Raw genomic sequence first — 19,758 nt, 5'->3', positions numbered from 1 at the left:
TCTGGGTGTTTAAAGTTTTAAATTATAGCCATTTTTGGGATGACTGTAATTATTAAGACTTTAGCTGCAAGTTTGACTCATAACTGTTTTCCTATATCAGAATTGTGGACTACCATAATATATATAATTGTTATATTTTTGGGATGTTACACTTAAAGTTTTAATTTATTTTAATTAGAACTCAAACAATAAAAATATTTTGTAGTAAAAAATATATTCCTCAAGTAAACGGGTTGGGAGATTTGAGATCCGTGTTGTGTGTTGCGGTGGTCCCAGCTGCCAATTCCTAATCCACTTACACTTTTTAGTTGGTATTTTAATACACCACAATTATTAATCTACCAAATTAATAAATATTATTAATGTACCATGTTCTCACCACCTCCAACTAGGGATGCCTACCAATTGGACCAACATGGCAACTAAGTACCAATTCATTATTTTTATTTTTTTATATTCATTCATATAGTTATATATGTCCATGGAATTTTTTTTAAAATGAAAATTTGAACATAAACTCAAATAAATCATATTCTTAAAAAAAATTCAAATAAAGTTACATTCTAAAATATAAATTGTGGTCTATTTACATTGTTATGCAGTGAGGGAAGCCAAATGTGAGTAGGAGAAATTATCTTGTAGAGCTTAAGGTTCCAGATTTTATTCCTTATGGCCGTCAATTCCTGCACCCAATTTATTTCTTATGCACCTCCCTAAATATTTTTAATATTCATTCTACCTTGAGTAGAAACCCTAATTTTTGAATCTAAAAATATCTTCTGCCTAATTTGAAAAATATTAAAATTAAGAAGGTTTAAAGACTTTTATTATATTTTTAATGATAGGTATGTTTGGAAAGTATAACTTTTATGGAGGTGCAAGAAGAAAAACAAGAAGGTGCGGGAAGTAGCACCCTTGAAATCCACTTGATGAGGGACGATTTGGGTCACTTCTATGTTTTATTTGTGTACAATTGAAGAATTGTTTCCAAAATACTTTTTCAAGAATTAAAAAATAAGAAAGTAACCTATATTAAAGGTAATTTACAAAAATTCACAAATATAATTTCTCTAGATTCTTATTTCAACTTGAACAAATTAATTTTAATCTATAAGAAACTTTATTTTATATAATTTTATTTATATTCCACTTATAGAAAAGTTTCCGGAGAAAATCGTGAAAAGAGAATCTATCACAGTAACAAATAAAATGATTTAGATTTCCAAAACTTAAATAAATTAATATCTCTAAAAAATAACTTTAATTTCATGAAGTCTAAATAAAAATACATAAATAAAATCATAGTCGAGTAATCCAGACGGGTACAGATTAAAAAAACATGTACGAAGGAATCCGACCAACCTAGCATATTTTACTATGATGCAGTCTGCCCTTTGGTAAACTTTTTTTCTTTCTTCCTTGTTCACAGTTCATTCTCCAATTTTTTTGTCAAAAACTTCCTTTTACACTATCTTTCTATTATTGATGATACAATGCAAAACTATAAATTCAAAGGCAAAAGTTACATAAAGCAAACCAACTCATCATGTCCAAAACACTATAAAAACTAATCAAGAAACACCACAGTCAAATTAATAGAAAAGTAAATATCACACTAAACACCACAAGAACTCATGTCCCAAAAACTAAAGGTGATAGCTATTTGAAAGTTTTCAAAATAACATGGTTATTGTCAAGAATATATACATAGTTGATTGATGTACATAATATTTTTACAGTACATGATTAATATAAATGTCACATTAATTTGTTATATTTACAAAAATATAATCAATCATGAACCAAGTTCCCCAGCTAGATTCTTTTGAGCTGGATTCTCATTTTCACATCCTATTCATATAAAACAACCTGACAACTGAACCTAAACTGCTTATAAAATTTATACAAGCTGCAGATCATATTGAATTGCTTTAGTCATAATATCACGAATCTGTACATCCTAGATCCTAATTAAGATATGTAACAGTAAGACATCATTTTCAGCTCCACTAAAGTGTTGAAATGAGAGATCTGGTAATTACAAAAAAAAAATGAAAGGAACTGAAATCCGATAATTACAAAAAACATGAAAGGAGCTCAGATGTCGAGAACAACCAAATCAGAACCTTGTACTTGCAATCATCAATAAACCAAAATTACAAAAACCATATCTGTTGCAGATAATTCTACCCAACGTTTTAAACAGAGTTAGCCAGTAGCGTGGGTCGGTGTGGTGTGGGTAACAATGACAGTGATTTGGATTTTATTCTTCATTACTGCAATGCTTAAAGTTATGCAAAGAAACGGACCTTGATGAAGACAGCCAAAGCTATTTGCAAGAAAAATGCAGCAATTACAGCCACCGAAACATCATTTCCGTCTATAAAAGACCTTAGGTTCAAGGCAACAAAGCTAGCTGAAGCAACGCCTGTAAGGATTATTATGATCCAACGAAGAATTCCAACCGGAACAAGCAATAGAAACTGAAAAAAATCACGAGTAGTGTTAGATATGTTGGAGAGTGTGTTGCTAGTATTCCTCATCTCATGTTCTATGAACTGTTGCGAAATGAAACTACACAATAATGAGCATACTAACATTGATAAAATAATATACCATACTTGGAAAATCAAAACTTACAGAGGACATAATGAAAATGGTGAGGGAATACCCCCACATGCACCAGAACCGAATAAGGTTAGCATTTGAACCCATATACTGAAGGAAAAAGTAGTATGCCAACGGGACCACTATAACATAACCATAGATACACCACGCAGCCGCATTTACGAAGCTGACATCAAAGCTCCAAGAAGTAGTGTTATCCACATGTTTCTGCGTAAGGTATGTGGCAATATTTCCAAGTAAGGCAAGTACAAAAACCAATGTTGTTGAGATCCATATTAGCCCGTATCTGTAATAAAGTAAAAGTAATTATTAGAAAATTAATACGAACCGCTAAATTAATAATTTTAACCCAAAAAGGAAAAAAAAAAGAATGCAAATATTGCCTAGCTCCACCATATCTGCCTTCATGTTCTCCCCACATATTTGAAGAACCGAAATTTCATTAATTTTTCCCCAAAATTGCTGGATCAATATATATATATATATATATATATATATATATATATATATATATATATATATATATATATATATATATATATATATATATATATATATATATATATATATGAAATTGAGTGAAGAATTATTTCAATAACTGCTTCCATTATGGGGGGGAAAAATTGCAAGAAGGAATATTAGACAGTTATGCACTTCTGCTTTTGAGCTAGGATGCTGAAAAATTATCAGGTAAAAGTTCTCATTACTTGACACATTCCATGCACCCTAAGCGTGCATAAAAAACACGTTATGCACCATCTATTTCGCTCACATTGCTTTAATTTTCTGAAATTCTGGTTAAGAAGTGAACAATTTGAATGGGTGCACAGGAAAAATGCACCAAAATGGAGACAAAAAAAGGTGGCAGAAGCAAAAAGGCCATTTTTTTCTCCTACATATTTTATTGGGACAGTTCAGTTGTCAACTATAGTTTTTCACTTTTTCTCCAAGAATCAGAAATCCACATTTAATACAATGGGTATCTCTATTTTGATTATTGAAAAGAAAGAAAAATGGGATTAAAAGAATAACTCACAAATCAGGATTAGCATCTATCTTGTTAAAAAAATCTCCGCCAACTGGATTCAAGGAACTCATCAATCTGTTTACAACAGCATCCGTGTCCACGTTGAAATATTGCGTGTAGGATGAGACACTGAAGATTCTCCGCCAGTAGCTTGTTGATTGTTGCCCAAATGCTTCTACAAAGACGAACAATATCAATGAATGACATTAGAATAACATCAATTCACAATAAAATTTAAAATGAACCAACAGCAATTTTTCTTGCATCAGACTGTTGAATTTAGACGGTGAGATTGAGAGAAAGAGAGAATAGAACAATTTAGAGATGATTTAAGGAATAGGAAAGTTTTAGAATTCTTGTCCTATTTAGTGTATAAGTTACACATATCCATATAGAGAGAGATCCTACGGTATATTGGCTAGAACTACAGTACGTAATGCGACTTCCTAGACACTGCTGCCCATGAAATTGTTTTTACCATGTGATAGTATGGTAGCATGATATAGCAACCACACTTTTAACACAGACTATAAAATCAAATATCAGCCAGCAGAATGAATCATCTCTCGGTCAAAACATGCAACTGAAACCAAATGTGTGCTTCAAGAAAACAAATCATATTTGCAACAATGATAAATAATATTCAATTATTAGTTAAAATCATAAACAAAATATTATTTGAAAGATCTAGCTCAATCGGTTCACATAGCTCATTGTCTGAAATAACTAAAACTAAACAAAGTAAAAAGACTCTCTGCAATAAGTCATAAATCCATCACCAAAGTATTCTGAAGATGTGACAAATCCAAAATGTGACGCGTATAAAGTATACATACTTCACCTAAAAGTTTGATGACATACCAGTTGGAGTTCCAGAAATTTGATATCCATGTCCTTTGTCAACCCCATTGGTAAGGGGGAATGTTTGCATGCTTGCATAAGGAACTGCAAGAAATGTCACAGACCACCTTTTTAGTCCACTGAAACTTTTAACAGAGAATATCACACATCTCAACATAGGAAAAAAAGGCAATCCTACTAATTCATACCGTTATGAGCTGTGCTCTTTTCATCGGCTATGACAGCCTGAACAGCAATACAGAAAACAAGAACCATAATCAATATCATAGATTTTCTATTAACTATCAAACAAAAATACTAGTATTATTGCCACATGAGATTTTGTTGAGTGTCAACGTGTTTCAGTTCGGGCCTTACATCTTCTCTTCTCTTCTCTTAGCTTCTGTTTAGTTTTTATGGTTTTTTCTATTTTTTAAAGGCCAGTCAAGAGAGTAATCAATTTACACAAGAACAGGTATATCAGATTATGAAAATCATTGAAGAAACCAAAATTGATACAGCACATAAGATGAATAACTTCATTGGTGAATCTTCTGCTGAGAACACTGTTAAAGGTAAGAAAAATAATAACTCTTGGATCGTAGATACAGTAGCAACTGATCATTTTCCTTTCTGTATGCCTAATTTCATATCTTTCCGTAAAATTAAACCTATAAGAATTAAGATGCCCAAAAGATCATATGTTATTGACCATTATGATGGAACCATGCAATTACTTGAGTCATTTCCTTTGTATAATGTATTGTACATACCTGATTTTGATTTTAATCTAGTTTCTGTACAAAGGATTATACAATCCCATAACTGCAATATGTTTACTATATTTTAATCCTCTGTTCATCAAGCTGCTATATGTTTACTAATCCTCTTGGAGAGCCTTCAAAGCTGCTATTTCCAAGCTCGGATTAATGGATAAATATACTCATGAGCTTGTGGGGGGATGTTGAGTGTCCACGTGTTTCAGTTCGCGCCTTACATATTCTCTTCTCTTAGCTTCTGTTTAGTTTTTACGGGTTTTTCCTGTTTTTTCCTGTTTAGTCACGTGTCATCTATACAATTCTTCATTTCTCAGTCATCTTGTGCATGTTTGTTTCTCTTGCTTACACGTTTTCTGTTTATGCACGTATCTTGATCTGGTTTAATCCTTTACCTTCTTCATCTTCTCGTTAGCACCATTTACAGTGTGTATATCATGATCCCAGAAACTCAATAGGTTTTTCCTTTTTCTCAAATAAATTAGTTAAGAGACACTGCGTGTTTGGGTAATCGATCTGAATAATCTCTATTCCAAAACTGTTGCCTGTATCAAGATTTTTTTTTAACATGTAGTACATGCAAACCTGAGCTGAGACTTTGTTCAAGTTATCCAAACTCAAATTTCATTCAAACGTTATTCGGAGAATTCTAATGCCTATTAAGTTATCAGCATCGTTTAAGAATTTCCTGAATACTTGCCTTATAATCTGAACCACAAGTAAAAAATAAGCAAGCAAGTAATTATAGTTTTGTTCCCAGCTTAGTAAGAAATTAAAAAAAAAAAAAAAAAAGTGAGCGGAGACTCACGGGAACAGAACCGAGCAAATGGCTGGTGTTGCTTATGGTGTAAGATTCGCCCTCCATCGAACGTAAGCTGAAAAGTACGAGTCAGAGAGACATTACGAACTGGGAATGCTTCCGAGTTAACGGGAAATCCCTAGATTGCTGAACCTCTGATTATGTTACTTACATCACTGGAATGCTTTTGGTCAATTCATTACTTCGCCCAAAGAAAACTACAATTTTGGGCCCCAAAAACGTCATCAGCCCAGTAGTACTGAACATATAAAAAAGGGCTCTTCTTTATGCATCCATCCTGCACCTCCAAACTTTTCCTTTTTTTCCATTTTACCCTCTTCAACAATAACAAATTAGATAATAATATGAGAGAACTAACTGGATAAAAAATATGGGAGATGTAATTCTAGATAATTTCTTTTAGAGCTGTAGTTGTTGAATTTTAGAATCAGATATACAACTAAGCGTACTAAATTTCTAAATTTGATGAACACTCACAAAAACTGAATTTCATAATCTAATACTAAAAAATTTGACACTTAACTATATTTCAAAATTTGATAAACATAAAAATCTATAAATAATATTTCAAAATCCAATAAAAAAAAGTTAAACATAATAAGATTTCAAAATTCAATAAAAAAATTACATATGACCATATTTTAAAATCTAATAAAAAAATTTACATATAATAAAATTTAATGAAATATAAAAGTTGATTAGTGTACTCTTAGGTTCCAAAATTATGAACTAGCATGAAAGCACCTATAAAAGTAAAAAAAAACACAAAATTATGTCTGAGCCCGGGTTCGAACCGGGGACCTCTAGTGTGTGAGACTAGCGTGATAACCAACTACACCACCCAGACAAGTTCTGGTATACGACCTTATAGCCACATGTATTTAAATAATACTTGTTTACAGTTTGTCTTACTCATAAATGCACTGATGAAAAATCGCAAAATCTAGTGGAGTGGATTCATTCCTCTAAAAGCCACTAAAATAGTACTTAATAAGTGATATTATTATGGAAATGCCTAACTATTGGAAACTATAGTTGACATTTGACAAGACACAACATGTTACGATTTACTCTTGCAACAATATTTCTTCTGTACAGGTGAGTATACTATTGATATCTTACCTAATAATTATCGGACCACTTCATTTTATCACTTGAAAAACAAGAAGAACAAAAGTTTGTTTTGGATTCTATTCTTTTTCTTTTTCAAAATTTTCATCTTATCCTTGTACTTTCAAACTGATAAATTTAGTTGTCTAACTTTTTAAAATATATAATTTTAATATTTTCTGTAATGACTTGTTATCTTCCCGAAGTTAATTAAAAAACTAAATTCTCATATTTTTTTAAGTTTAAGGGCTACTTAATCATTTATAAAAGTATATAAATCAAAAACCATTTTTTGTTAATAAAGAGATAAATATGTGTATTTAACTGAAAAAATATATATTCAATGAATTGATGTTGCCATTAATGTGAAGTATAAAATGGTACAATCTAGCATTTTATGTATTGAGATTATGGTATAATCTAAGAGAAGAGGAATATTCGTGCAATAGAGAGAAGACAAATAAAAACTAGGAGAGAAAAAAATGATAGATTAACCTTTATTCATGTCTCTTCACGAAAGTTGAAAGAGCAATGAAGAAGTTGAGAAAGTTTTACTGATATATAGCAATGTAATTGGATACACCTAAACGAAATGTCCAAAATCAAGGATGAGATTATTATTGACAATCCTTCGTCAACACCTTTTGAAGCAAGTGTAACAACACTTAATTAGTGATAATGTACTGAAATATTGGAATACTAAATTTAACATAAATAAATAAATTTATATATATAATAGTAATCATCCGTATATGGTTCAAATTTTCAATTCTCACTAGACACCTCATGCAAAAAAGCAGATAGAATGACATGTGTGTTGAGCATTTCTATTCATTTTTAGTTATGCTAAAGAAATAAAAGTTTCAAAATAATTTTATGAATTTTTGTGGTAAAACATAAATTATAGGTACCGATCGAATGAGTCACAAAGGAAAATGACAGCGGTTATTTTCGCTTAAACGCAATGGTTCCGCAATCGAGGCATATACAGGTGAGACAAAAAAGGGTAGGCTTTTTGTCTCGGTTATGAAACGAGACAAAAATGTGTGTTTTTTGCCTCGATTCAAATCCAACCGAGGCAGTAAAGGGTTTTTTTTGTGTTTTTTTTTTTGTTTTCACTATTCACTAGGTCAGTTGTTAGCCCTTGATTGCAATCCTTCAACGTTCACCGCTCCATCTCACACCACCATCATCAAAGATTCTCAATTGTGAAGAACAAAGAATGAGGACGGCGAGCTCCCACCACCACCTGTAGAGAATCAATCAAACATCATCATTCCTGCAGAGAATCAATCAAACATAAAAAAACCCAATCGAAATCAGAAAAAGGGAGGGAAGGAATCTTCCTCCTTCATTGCGAATCAAAACAGAGAGAAGAACAAGAACAAGAACGACCACTGTGCCCTTGCGCCCCCACCACGTCTTCGCACGCCCCCGCCACGTCATTGTCGCGCCTCCACCGCGCCTCTATCGCGCCATTGATGATCCATCTGTCGCGCCTCCATTGGAACAGAGAAGAGGAAGGAAGCCTCCCCCTCGCCAACGTGAAAGAAAATGGGAGAACAGAGAGGAGCGACACAACTTCTATTTGAAAATGTCTCTATTCGCGAAATTTAACCCTAAACACATGTTATGACCTCAGTTATTTTTTTAACCGAGGCAATAAGAGTCTACGACCTCGGTTTTATAAAGAATCGATGCCTAAACCCTTTCAAAAAAATAAAAAATAAAAATTTCAGCTATTTTATACTTCGATTCTTTAAACAACTGAGGTAATATACCTTTGCGATAATTACAAAAATGTCACTATGCCAGTTTTAGGCATCAGTTCTTTTTGAACCGAGACATATATGTTTTTTATAATTACAAAAATGTCACCACGTCAATTTTAGGCATTGATTCTTTTTGAACTGAAACATATACGTTTGCGATAATTACAAAAATGTCACCACACCATTTTTTGTTTCGGTTACAACTAAATCGATATCAAATGCACGAGTTAAAATATTTTTTTTTTACTAGTGAGTTAATTTCAACTTTTTTAATAAATTAAAGTTAATTTTTCTGCTAGACTCATTTATTAAATGAGTATAGTGAATAAGTAAAAATTTTCGTAAATTAAATTTAAATTTGGTCTACTTGTATAGGAGAGAGTGTGAACCTCACTCGTTAAAATATAATTATAAAGTTAAAATGCGTTTAATCCGTAAACTATCTTTAAGTTTGAATCCTTATTAAGAGTTTATTCCCTTTTAACAGTGACTTCATAAAAAAACTAATAATATTTTGTAAAACAAAAATATCTTTAAATTTGAAAATAACATTTTTAACTTCCTACATCTTCCTAAGCTACTTTTGTTAATCTTTTAAATGTCGGTTAAGATTGTGACATTAATTATTTTGAAAAATAAAACTGCTTTATTAAAGTTATTATTTGTTTTTTCATTGATTTTTTATGCTAATTTTTCCTTTTTCCTTTTTACTTTATACTTTTAAGGACACAATTAAAACGATTATAATGAATACTGCTTTGAACTTTAAATTTATAAATGGTAACTTTGGTTGCAAGCACGTGATGATCTAACCTTGCTTTCAAGGTCTCACGTGAGGCATATTATATGAAAATAATTTTTTCACCTTAATATATATATATATATATATATATATATATATATATATATATATATATATATATATATATATATATATATATATATATATATATATATATATATATATAAACAGATTATAGTATGATGTGATTTTCCTTTTTCTTGTTTTGATTTGATAGCTTCGGTATATAAAGCTTTAAGCTTCCATGTCTCTGTAATAACGATTCAAAAAGTTCATTTAGTAAGCTCAAACACATGGTTAAAGACAACATAATCCAGATGAAACATGTGCTTCAGCCTATTCTAAAAGAACATCATGAGTGTTTTTTTCTTCTCATATGAAAAAAGGTTATTGAAAGCTATAAACATATCCTGATACTATTATATAGGTATGGCATGCGTAGACAATTAGAAAAAAAAAACTAAAAATTACATAGTTACACAACTAATTAATTAATCACTTTAGTCCAAAGACTTATATTAATTAATCATTTTGGAGCAAAGTGATTAAGTTTTTAATTAATCATGACTATATGGCCTTTGGATAAATGTGACCGAAAGTAAAAGTTAGCACTGCCCAATTGTTGGAGAAACAGATCCAGCTATATAAAAGAATTGAAGGAAGAAGAGAGCATGGACATGCATGCATGGTTGTAAGATGCTTTTCTTAGTACTGTTTACTTTTGAAACTTCTAGTTTTCAGCGCCTCTTCTATAAATTTACAATCATCGTCACCTTTCTAATGGCTCAGAAGGCTTTTTCAACTTTCTTTAACTTTTCTTTCGTGCTTTTTCAGTTTAATTATCTCATTCAAATACGGTGACTTAAAAGATATTAAAATGGTTTTCTTTTTCAGGCAAATGTTATATTATACAAATATTCTTTTTAAAAAAAAAACTCAAAAATATAAAGAGTGTTGGTATAGAAATAGATCACTAAAATTGCATATATCAATTTGAGAATTACTTTAACTTTAATTTATATTTACATCAATTTAATCAAAAATATTGTACTGATTTAATTAAAGTCGTTTAATATTTAAAAAAAAAATTAAGATATCATATTTCTTTATCATAATCAAATGATAATTTTTTTTAATAGTTATGAAGACCTTTTAATGGTTATATAATGTTTTTGATATATTATAATTAATATATTGGTTAATTTAACTAAAATATTACCTGTTTTGAACTATATAGAATAGATTTAATCCTCCTAAAGGTATAAAATAATAATATACAAGTATATAAAAAGGTATCTTTATAAAAATTTTCCTTTTATATTTTTTATCTTAAGTTATAAATTGAAGATGATATAACTTTTTTTAGGTTGAATAAAACAAAATCTACACTGACAAGTTGCAATATTACAGCGCTGTGTTGTGTGTGAAATGAGAGAGCATGATGCTTGTCGTGTCAATTACAAGATATACAGAAAAAAAAGGTTTGTTTTGATATAAGGAATAATATATTGGATAAGCATTTTTTATTCGCAGCTTAGGAATGGAATTTTAAAAAATGGAGGGCAGTTGTCAACACGCAATAATTATTTATAGATATTAATCTCCCAACCTTCATTATTCTAAAATTGTTCTTCAAGTAACAACTATTCATTTACAAATTTCTTACTTTATAGTGAATACTTCACACAATTTCTCTCATACTTTTGTTTCATTTCCACAATAAACTTTTTATTGACTTCTGAAGAAATACAAATTACTCATCTTAAATCATATTGACTTTATATATATTAATTGGTGTTGACTATGATCTAAGGAAATATTAAATTAATATAGCTACACTTTGATTGTTCGGTGAAATCAATATATTCTATGAAACACATATATCTTTGGATTTTTTTCATGTATATTATATCAATGAAAAATATGATTAATTAAATCTTAAGTACATGATAAATTTATTGAAACTAAACATTGTTATATTTTTTAATTGAGTTTGTTATTTAAATTTCTTATTGTTAATTTTGTGATGTAATTATTATCTTGTTCAATTCCTATTATTTATTTATCTTATAAACTTGATTAATATAAAATAATATTGTTAATATTAGTGATTTTTATTATTTTCATTAAAATTAAATAAAATAGACAATTATTTTGTTCTTATAACTAATGATGCGAAAGCTATTAAAAATCATAATGACGTAGTTATCATTTTTTAAAATAGAACAATAAAAGTAATTTTTTGATTATTTTACATTAACCACAATATTATTTTATATTAATATAAATAAAATTAATAAAAATGTATATATATAAAATAATTACAAAATCGTAAAATAAATTATTTATTAATAGTTATGATTATTTTTATTATTTTATTGGTAATTAATTATGAAATAAGAAAGTAATATCATTTAATAGAAAATATTGTTTAGTTTGATCCTTACTTTATTTTTTTTATTTTTCTAAAATTTAGAATTGTTGTTCTTAATTTTTTTTTGTTAAATGAATGATTTTTTTTCATATTTATAATAAATATTTAACTTTTAACCATTCTAAAATATGAAAAAAAATTGAATTTTAGATGACTATGCAATATTTAATTAAGAATGTAGATCTTTTTAAAGTATTACATACTAACATGTAATATAAATCCTAACAAATGTTATTGGAGATAATTAGTAAGATAAAAAATGTCAAATAATATTATGACCAAAGCGACTTTTTTTTTCTTAAGGTAAAATATTGTTAAAATTAATATATGAATAAAACATTTTACCAAAATTCCCTTGTACTAAGACTGATTTTAACCTAAAAAAAAAAGTTTGTTTTAGTTGTTTATTTTTAAATTATGATATGTTAATAATTCTTTTAACAATTTTTTATAATAAATTATGTATTATTATTTTATTGTTTGATATATTTAGAAGGGATCAATCACAAACGGTCATTTATTATAAAAGAAAGTTGTCAAAATTGTTAGAAAAACATTTTGTTTACTTTTATTTTTGATTTTGATTGCAGGAAGAAAGTGAGAATCGATTGGTGATGAGCAATGACATTATTCTTCTGCCATATATCTTGTACAGCTGTGAACTAGCTCAGGAAAAGACCCTACAAATAAACAGTTGACCATTTGCGAACAAAAGAACAATGAAACTCTGTTTCGATTCAACTCACTCACTGTCTGTCTCTGTCACAACTCTTACCCGCCAAAATGCTCCCAACAAAAGGTCATAAAGAGAAAAACTTTCATCTTCAACTCCACGGCATTCCTGCAAGTGCAAGTGTAAATGCAAACACAACACAACCTCTTTCTCTTTCCTTTCTCTCTCTCCAGATATATTCCAGTTTGATTCTCAACAAACAATCCACCGTTACTTAATAATATTCTCCCATTCTTCAAGAACATATCTTTCTGCATTTGTCTACTTTCTCTTCATTGCTTTCCAAGCCAAGAATCTCTCTCTCTGCCACTTCCTCATAGATTCCTCTCCCTCTTTTTCAGCCACTATTAACGATCTCTAATCAACCTTCTTTTTCATCTCCTCTCCCCTTTCTCCTCTCTTTCTCCTTTTCATCTTTCATCCTTCCTTTTCCCTCTTCTTCTTCTTCTCATCCAACCACAATAATCTATACATACACATGGCTCCTCCCTCAGATATCAACCATCTTTCTCACCCTTGCATATACGGTATTTTATTTTTCTCTTTCTTCTTCTTCCTTATTCTCAAAAAACAAAACACCTTCTTCTGCATAACACTTGCCATCATCACGTCGAACACAAAATAGATTTTGCAAATTTCAGAATAGCCACGTCAAACTATTTTTTCAACTTTCAAGTTAATTTTTTGGTTGATGTTGATTTTACTAAATGGGTATGGACGGTTGTACTTGTTCTGAAAAAAGAAAACATTTTTTACTTTGCATGAGTCCAGGAGTTGTGTGAAGTGTGTAATAAGATATAATCGAGTCGACGGACCAAATTCGATTTGTACTGAAATTTAGTGATTCTAAATTCTATCTGAAACTTTTTGTTGTTGTTGTAATTTTGGTGTGAAGCAGGGGACTTTGTTTCTTCGTACTCAGAGAGAAAGTCTGGTTTTATGAAATGGTTTGGCAAGATTTTCAAAATTGGGTCAAATAGAGGAAGGGGTGGTGGTCGTCATCTAGAGCAACCTGAAGAGGAAAACATGGCTTGGTCAGCTCCATCTAGATCACGGGTAAACAAAAAGAATTGATGTTCTGTTTTTTTTATTTGATACTCTGTTTTTTTCCAAGGATTTCTATATCAATTGTTGTTATTTGTTTGTTCCTGTCGAATTATTGCTGTGCTCAAAATTAAATAAAACAAGCTACTTCTAGGCCGAATCAAGACGAATTAATTGTCATCATTCATATTTTTTTTACAGAGGACTACTTCTTAACCGGACTTTAGAAACTTAGTAAATCCAAGGATTAATTTTTGACTTTCCAATTGAGAATGGTTTCACTCAAAATATTCATAACTCAATTGTTTCATCTTGGTCCTGATTTGTAAACTGACATCCATTCCTTTTTGGTACAAAACAACAATGATGTCAGGAATCAAAGTGATAATTTGTAAAGTCAAGACCTGCAACTTTTTACCTTTACAATTTTAGGAACAAAATGGGGTTTCACTCAAAGTCAATCATCATAACATAAGTACTAGAAAGTTGACGTCTTTTGTCTTGTTTTTGTTGATTAGACATCTTCCTGTTCTTATGAAGTTGAATTGAGTCTTGTAACTTGGGACTACAGCTTAAAGCACATAGTGACTTTTACACTTTTTTCTTTCAATCCTTTTTTGTTAAGCAATGTTGACTTATATCTTATTTGTGCACTACATAATTTTCTGAAGCCTGCTTCTTATGTTTAGGTTATTTTCTACTATTGTGTATAATCTCATTGTTATAAAAAAACATTACCAATATCTTCAGACAGGAGACTTCATAGTTTTAAGGAAATTAAAATAAATTAACCTTGAATTGCTTTCAATTTAAATTACTTTGTTTCTATATATTTTATTTAATCAAAACGCTTTCAATTTATTTCATTTTAATTTCTTTGTTAGAACATTGTCATTATATACACAAATTTATTTTTACATTAAAATTATTTAATAATTTAGAATATTGTTTAACCATGCTTTTAATCAATGTCAGTTGAGATTATTTTTCAATACATTACCGACAAAAGTCTAAAAGTTTTATTACGAAGAATTATTAGTTTTTATAAAGAATTATTAGTTATTATTTTCACACTTTTTTAAAAAAATTTAAACCATTTTTATAACTTTTAAGAAAATTAAATTCACAACTTTTTCTATCATTTCTTTTAACTTTATCGATAAACCCCACCTTATATTTTTTTCTTTAAATTTAAAAGTTGATGAGTTGGGTGGAGAAAAATGATAAAAAAAATGTGTAAAAAATACATAAAATTAAAAACATTTAAAATATTTCAACAATAAATATTTCAAAATTCTTCTATAAAAGTAATTATCTTCTCAAGGCCTTTTGAATGTTTACGACGAGGGTTCATGACTGGATATGCTATGAGTTTTTCTGGTTCTTCTAATAAACATATGTTGAATAGTGTGATTATGGAAGTAGTATTGGATAATATTCTTGATGTGATTAGGATGACCGTGCTAGATCTCGGAAAGAGAAAGAAGATTTGGACCATGCAATTGCACTTTCTTTAGGCGAAAATTTTAAGAGACCAACGGGTAGGTGCTAAAATTTGAAAAATGCACTTTCTCCGTGACCATCGTCATGTAATTAAACTTTTGTTGTTGTTGTTGTTGATGATAAGGGTATAGATGGCGAACAGGAGCAAGAATTGATGAAGATTATGCAAAGGCTCTTCAGGATCGCATGTTCTCTTCTGCTCATCCTCCATATGCCCCTGTACCCGCTTATCCCCATGGATATGGGTAATTTTTCTCTCTCTCGTAACTCATACATGTTGCCCACACGTCAAAATTACTTCATATTTCTCTAGCTGTTTATGTTTTTAGCATAAATTTGAACAAATTGTTTGATTTTGATTTCATTATTATGATTCTAACACATTACGAATTTATTGACACCTGGTAATGTACAGCATCGCGTCGCATAGCAGAATATGTGGAGGGTGCAACCAAGAGATTTATGGCGATTGTTTAGGAGTCGGTCACAGTTATTTTCATCCAGACTGCTTTCGGTGTCACTCTTGTCGTTACCCCATTACTGAGCGTGAGGTAGTTTGATCCTCTTAGGATTAAGATGAATCTGATATCATCTATACATATATTACAGTACTTATCTTCAATATTTTCCCACAATAAATTCATGTTGTTTACTCTTTACAATTTATGCCAATGAAAGTATTATTTTTAACTCTTCTCTTTTATTCGTATCTTACTTCCCTTTTTTTTCTGTTGATCCAAGTTTTCTTTGTCAGGGAAGTATCCGTATCACAAGTCCTGTTTCAAGGAATTGACCCACCCTAGATGCGAAGTTTGCTATCAATTTGTAAGATTATCCTTCCACTGTCTTCGCTTATTCCTATTTTTCTGCTTTTGTTACTCCTAGTTTTTTTTCAAAAGGCTCATTAAATTTCAGCCAATTTCATATGAAAATGGTACAATTAGTCTACTTGTGACATTTGAAATAATTTTCATTACAGCACTAATATCGCTATATCCTATTCATTATGAATATTTAGAAGATTGCGGAAATTCTGTTATGGAATTAGGCTTCTGTTGTTGTTGCGAAAATTCTTTCTATTAATAAATTTGATTATTTATCAGAGGACTAGCCTAGTAAAAAGATCATATCCTCTGTGTCTGTTACTATTGATTTGTAATCTTTAGGGTTAGACAAAAGCAATATTAATGATTGTGGTATTTTATTTCACTTTCAGATACCAATAAATGCTGCTGGTTTGATTGAGTATAGGTGCCACCCCTATTGGAACCAAAAGTATTGCCCATCTCATGAGTATGACAATACAGCTCGGTGCAGTAGTTGTGAAAGATTGGAGGTACTAACATATATAGTTCTAACTTTTTTCATAAAAATGGAAGTAATATATTTTTTTCACAAGCATCTCCACTTTCTGATCTTTTATTTTCTTTTTGAATTATCTTCTTGAAGTCTCGGAATGAAAGATACTGTAGATTAGAAGACGGAAGGATTTTGTGCTTTGAGTGCATGGAATCTGCTATAAGCGACACTGGTGAATGTCAGCCTCTTTATCATGCTATCAGAGACTATTACGAAGGAATGAACATGAAAATAGATCAACAAATCCCAATGCTTCTTGTTGAGAGACAAGCACTTAATGATGCCATTGTTGGAGAGAAGAATGTAATGAATCGTTCACTAATTCATCTTTCAGCTTTAGAATTTATTCAATTCCTCTAAACTCTTTATTGGCTTTTACCAGGGTTTCCATCACCTGCCAGAAACAAGGGGCTTGTGCCTTTCAGAAGAGCAAACTGTCACAAGCGTATATTATTTTCTTATTTTTTTGCTTGTTTAACGAAACGTAGCTTTCATGAACCAACTTCAAAAGTACCCGTCAATTATTTCAATGAATTTATGATATATTGTGTTGTTTCAGGTGCAAAGACGGCCAAGAATTGGAGGTCATAGATTGATAGGGATGAGATCTCAACCTCAAAAGCTGATTAGAAAATGTGAAGTCACAGCTATTCTTGTTCTCTATGGCCTTCCAAGGTAAGTAGCATTTAAATACTATAATATAATACAGTACCAAGCCCCTCAAGGGCCAAAAATAGACCATGTGAATGTGATTGGATGGGCCAAAACCCAAAAGAACAAACATATTCTATGAAATTTTTTACTGGTTGCAGGTTACTCACAGGTGCTATACTTGCCCATGAGCTGATGCATGCTTGGTTACGCCTTAAAGGTGATAATGGCGTTCTTATAATTGTATTGAACTGTACATTTTACCCGATTTCTTATCTCACTTCACTTTGCCTTGAACTAATTAAGCAGGTTACCATAATCTTAGTCCTGAAGTAGAGGAAGGTATTTGTCAGGTCCTCTCTTACATGTGGCTTGAGGCAGAGGTGATGTCATGTTCTAGAACCATGCCATCAACATCATCAGCTTCTTCTTCCTCCTCCTTCTCCCACTCATCAAAGAAAGGTGCAAAATCTCACGTTGAACATAAATTGGGTGAGTTTTTCATGAACCAGATTGCCAATGATTCTTCCCCAGCTTATGGTGGTGGCTTTAGAGCGGCCAACGAAGCTGTGAATAAATATGGTTTACGTTGCACTCTGGAGCATATTCGTTTGACTGGTAATTTCCCAGTGTGATAAGAACCCGTTCACATAGGAATTTGGAACTAGAGTTTGATGTTGTAATATCGGTTCACATATGAGACAAGGTTGGACATCATTCTTCCTGTTATTTCATACCCCAGGGGGAATGTGGTGTCTCTATGTAAGGATATCCATGTCCAAGCCCAATAATATTATGCATGCCTTGTTTTAATTTATTTCGTATTATATGCGAGGATTTTTACTGGAAATAATTATATTAACAATTACAGATATCTTTTTACAGAAATATATAGTCTCTAAAAAATAATTATATTACTACAAAAAACTCTCAACTAGTTAAATCTCAACTTAGAATATGTTTAATATTTATAAATATAAAATGTAACAAGCGGGTTCAAATTGTACTTTCGATTGCCTTAATTCAATTTCTTTTTATAAATTATTTCTAAAATCATACACTTTTTTTAAAAATAGTTATGTACCATAAAAGAATTTTTTTAACTTAATAAATAATAATGCGCTTAACATTCCATAATATTTATAGTACTTAAAATATCATAAAGCATATCTTAGATTCTAGTTTTTTAATTTAGCGGTTTAATCATATATAATAATTATAGTACTACAGTATTATTTCAAGAGGTCAAGTTAATATGATATCCTATATTTGTCAGCTGTGAATCGAATCATGTTTAAGATTATAAGATTAATCCGGTCAAAAAATGTAGATTATGTGGTAATAATATAGACAAACCTGACCGAACTTATCAGCCTTTGTTTAATACGACTTTCCTACTTTCATTACCTTTTTGCACTTTCCTTTCCTTTATCTTTTTTATTCAATATACCTTTTTATTTAAAAAATTATAAATCATAATGGTCTTTTTACTATTTACATGAAATGTCTCTTCACAACTACATAATAAATAAAACCGTCTTTTGTCAAAATCCACTCCATTTTGAGAGAAAATTCTAATATTGATTAAGTACATATATAAGTATTTATAATACTCGAGTTTTCAATTATATATAGAGATGAAAGTATATATATATATATATATATTATCTTTTAAGTATTTAGTTATATTTTTTTTCATCCTTATATTTTTTTTTCTTATTTTTTTACGAAATTTATTTTATATTTACAAAATCTATTCATGTTTTTAAAGTATTTTTTTTATCATATTATTATTTTTGTATACAGTTATATTTAAATCCTAAATTATCAATTTTAATGAACCAATTTATGAAAACTTACTTTTGTAGTTTTTCCAAAAATTTGTTTTCTTTTGAACTGCACACAAACTAATCTAATAAAAAAATGTGTTTTATTCATATTTTTTTACTAAAAGTCTTAAGAACATCTGTCGAACCAAATTATATATATAAATAGAAATTAATTAATTAATTAATTAAAAAAATATATATATATATATATATATATATATATATATATATATATATATATATAATATTTAGTAAAACATCAATAATATCAAATCAATTCATATAAGAACGTAATAAGATTTGTTTTAATGAAAACAGTTTCTACTGCTTAACTTGTTAAACTTTAAATCTAACAATAATCTCCCTTTTTATATGAAAATGACTTTTGACAAAAAGTATTTTTTAACTAAAATGAAAGGAAATTTTTTTT

The 19,758-nt window shown here is 29.8% G+C and overlaps 2 protein-coding genes and 1 non-coding gene across 5 annotated transcripts; 1 reads left to right on the top strand and 2 right to left on the bottom strand.

Moving 5' to 3' along the window:
- Window positions 1-1,914: 1,914 nt before the first annotated feature.
- Window positions 1,915-6,253, bottom strand: LOC108328231 (uncharacterized). Of its 2 annotated transcripts, none has more exons than XM_017562064.2 (6): window positions 6,080-6,253; window positions 4,705-4,741; window positions 4,517-4,600; window positions 3,665-3,830; window positions 2,641-2,914; window positions 1,915-2,483 (listed from the first exon to the last, which is right to left on the bottom strand). In XM_017562064.2, the coding sequence occupies exons 1-6, from the start codon at window positions 6,134-6,136 to the stop codon at window positions 2,292-2,294; spliced, it is 810 nt and encodes a 269-aa protein (XP_017417553.1). In that variant the 5' UTR covers window positions 6,137-6,253; the 3' UTR covers window positions 1,915-2,291. The 2 variants fall into 2 exon arrangements, with proteins under 2 accessions (XP_017417553.1, XP_052729787.1); XM_052873827.1 differs by having other exon boundaries at window positions 3,665-3,827.
- Window positions 6,254-6,864: 611 nt separating this feature from the next.
- Window positions 6,865-6,938, bottom strand: TRNAV-CAC (transfer RNA valine (anticodon CAC)). Its single transcript has one exon. It is a non-coding gene; the product is annotated as a tRNA-Val (tRNA).
- Window positions 6,939-13,104: 6,166 nt separating this feature from the next.
- On the top strand, window positions 13,105-18,312 carry LOC108326911 (protein DA1-related 2). 2 transcript variants are annotated; one of them, XM_017560515.2, is made up of 12 exons: window positions 13,105-13,469; window positions 13,838-13,998; window positions 15,440-15,527; window positions 15,614-15,734; window positions 15,905-16,040; window positions 16,231-16,314; window positions 16,706-16,825; window positions 16,939-17,151; window positions 17,231-17,293; window positions 17,408-17,523; window positions 17,661-17,719; window positions 17,809-18,312. In XM_017560515.2, exons 1-12 carry the CDS (start codon window positions 13,421-13,423, stop codon window positions 18,132-18,134), a joined length of 1,536 nt encoding a protein of 511 aa, XP_017416004.1. In that variant the 5' UTR covers window positions 13,105-13,420; the 3' UTR covers window positions 18,135-18,312. The 2 variants fall into 2 exon arrangements, with proteins under 2 accessions (XP_017416004.1, XP_017416005.1); XM_017560516.2 differs by having other exon boundaries at window positions 13,110-13,469; window positions 13,841-13,998.
- The last annotated feature ends 1,446 nt before the right edge of the window (window positions 18,313-19,758 follow it).

This window comes from Vigna angularis, chromosome 2, assembly GCF_016808095.1.
Source record: "Vigna angularis cultivar LongXiaoDou No.4 chromosome 2, ASM1680809v1, whole genome shotgun sequence".
Taxonomy (NCBI): Eukaryota; Viridiplantae; Streptophyta; class Magnoliopsida; order Fabales; family Fabaceae; genus Vigna; species Vigna angularis.
This window is presented reverse-complemented; position numbering and strand designations above follow the sequence as displayed.

What these genes read in the sequence shown, in the direction of transcription:
- LOC108326911 (XM_017560515.2), top strand. Translation starts at nt 13,421, where the DNA reads ATGGCTCCTCCCTCAGATATCAACCATCTTTCTCACCCTTGCATATAC. An exon ending in AAATTTTAAGAGACCAACGG is followed by an intron (nt 15,528 to 15,613) that starts GTAGGTGCTAAA and finishes GTTGATGATAAG; the next exon opens with GGTATAGATGGCGAACAGGA. An exon ending in CCATTGTTGGAGAGAAGAAT is followed by an intron (nt 17,152 to 17,230) that starts GTAATGAATCGT and finishes GGCTTTTACCAG; the next exon opens with GGTTTCCATCACCTGCCAGA.
- LOC108328231 (XM_017562064.2), bottom strand. Translation starts at nt 6,136, where the DNA reads ATGGAGGGCGAATCTTACACCATAAGCAACACCAGCCATTTGCTCGGT. An exon ending in AAAGAGCACAGCTCATAACG is followed by an intron (nt 4,601 to 4,704) that starts GTATGAATTAGT and finishes CATTTCTTGCAG; the next exon opens with TTCCTTATGCAAGCATGCAA. An exon ending in AATTTCTGGAACTCCAACTG is followed by an intron (nt 3,831 to 4,516) that starts GTATGTCATCAA and finishes TCGTCTTTGTAG; the next exon opens with AAGCATTTGGGCAACAATCA.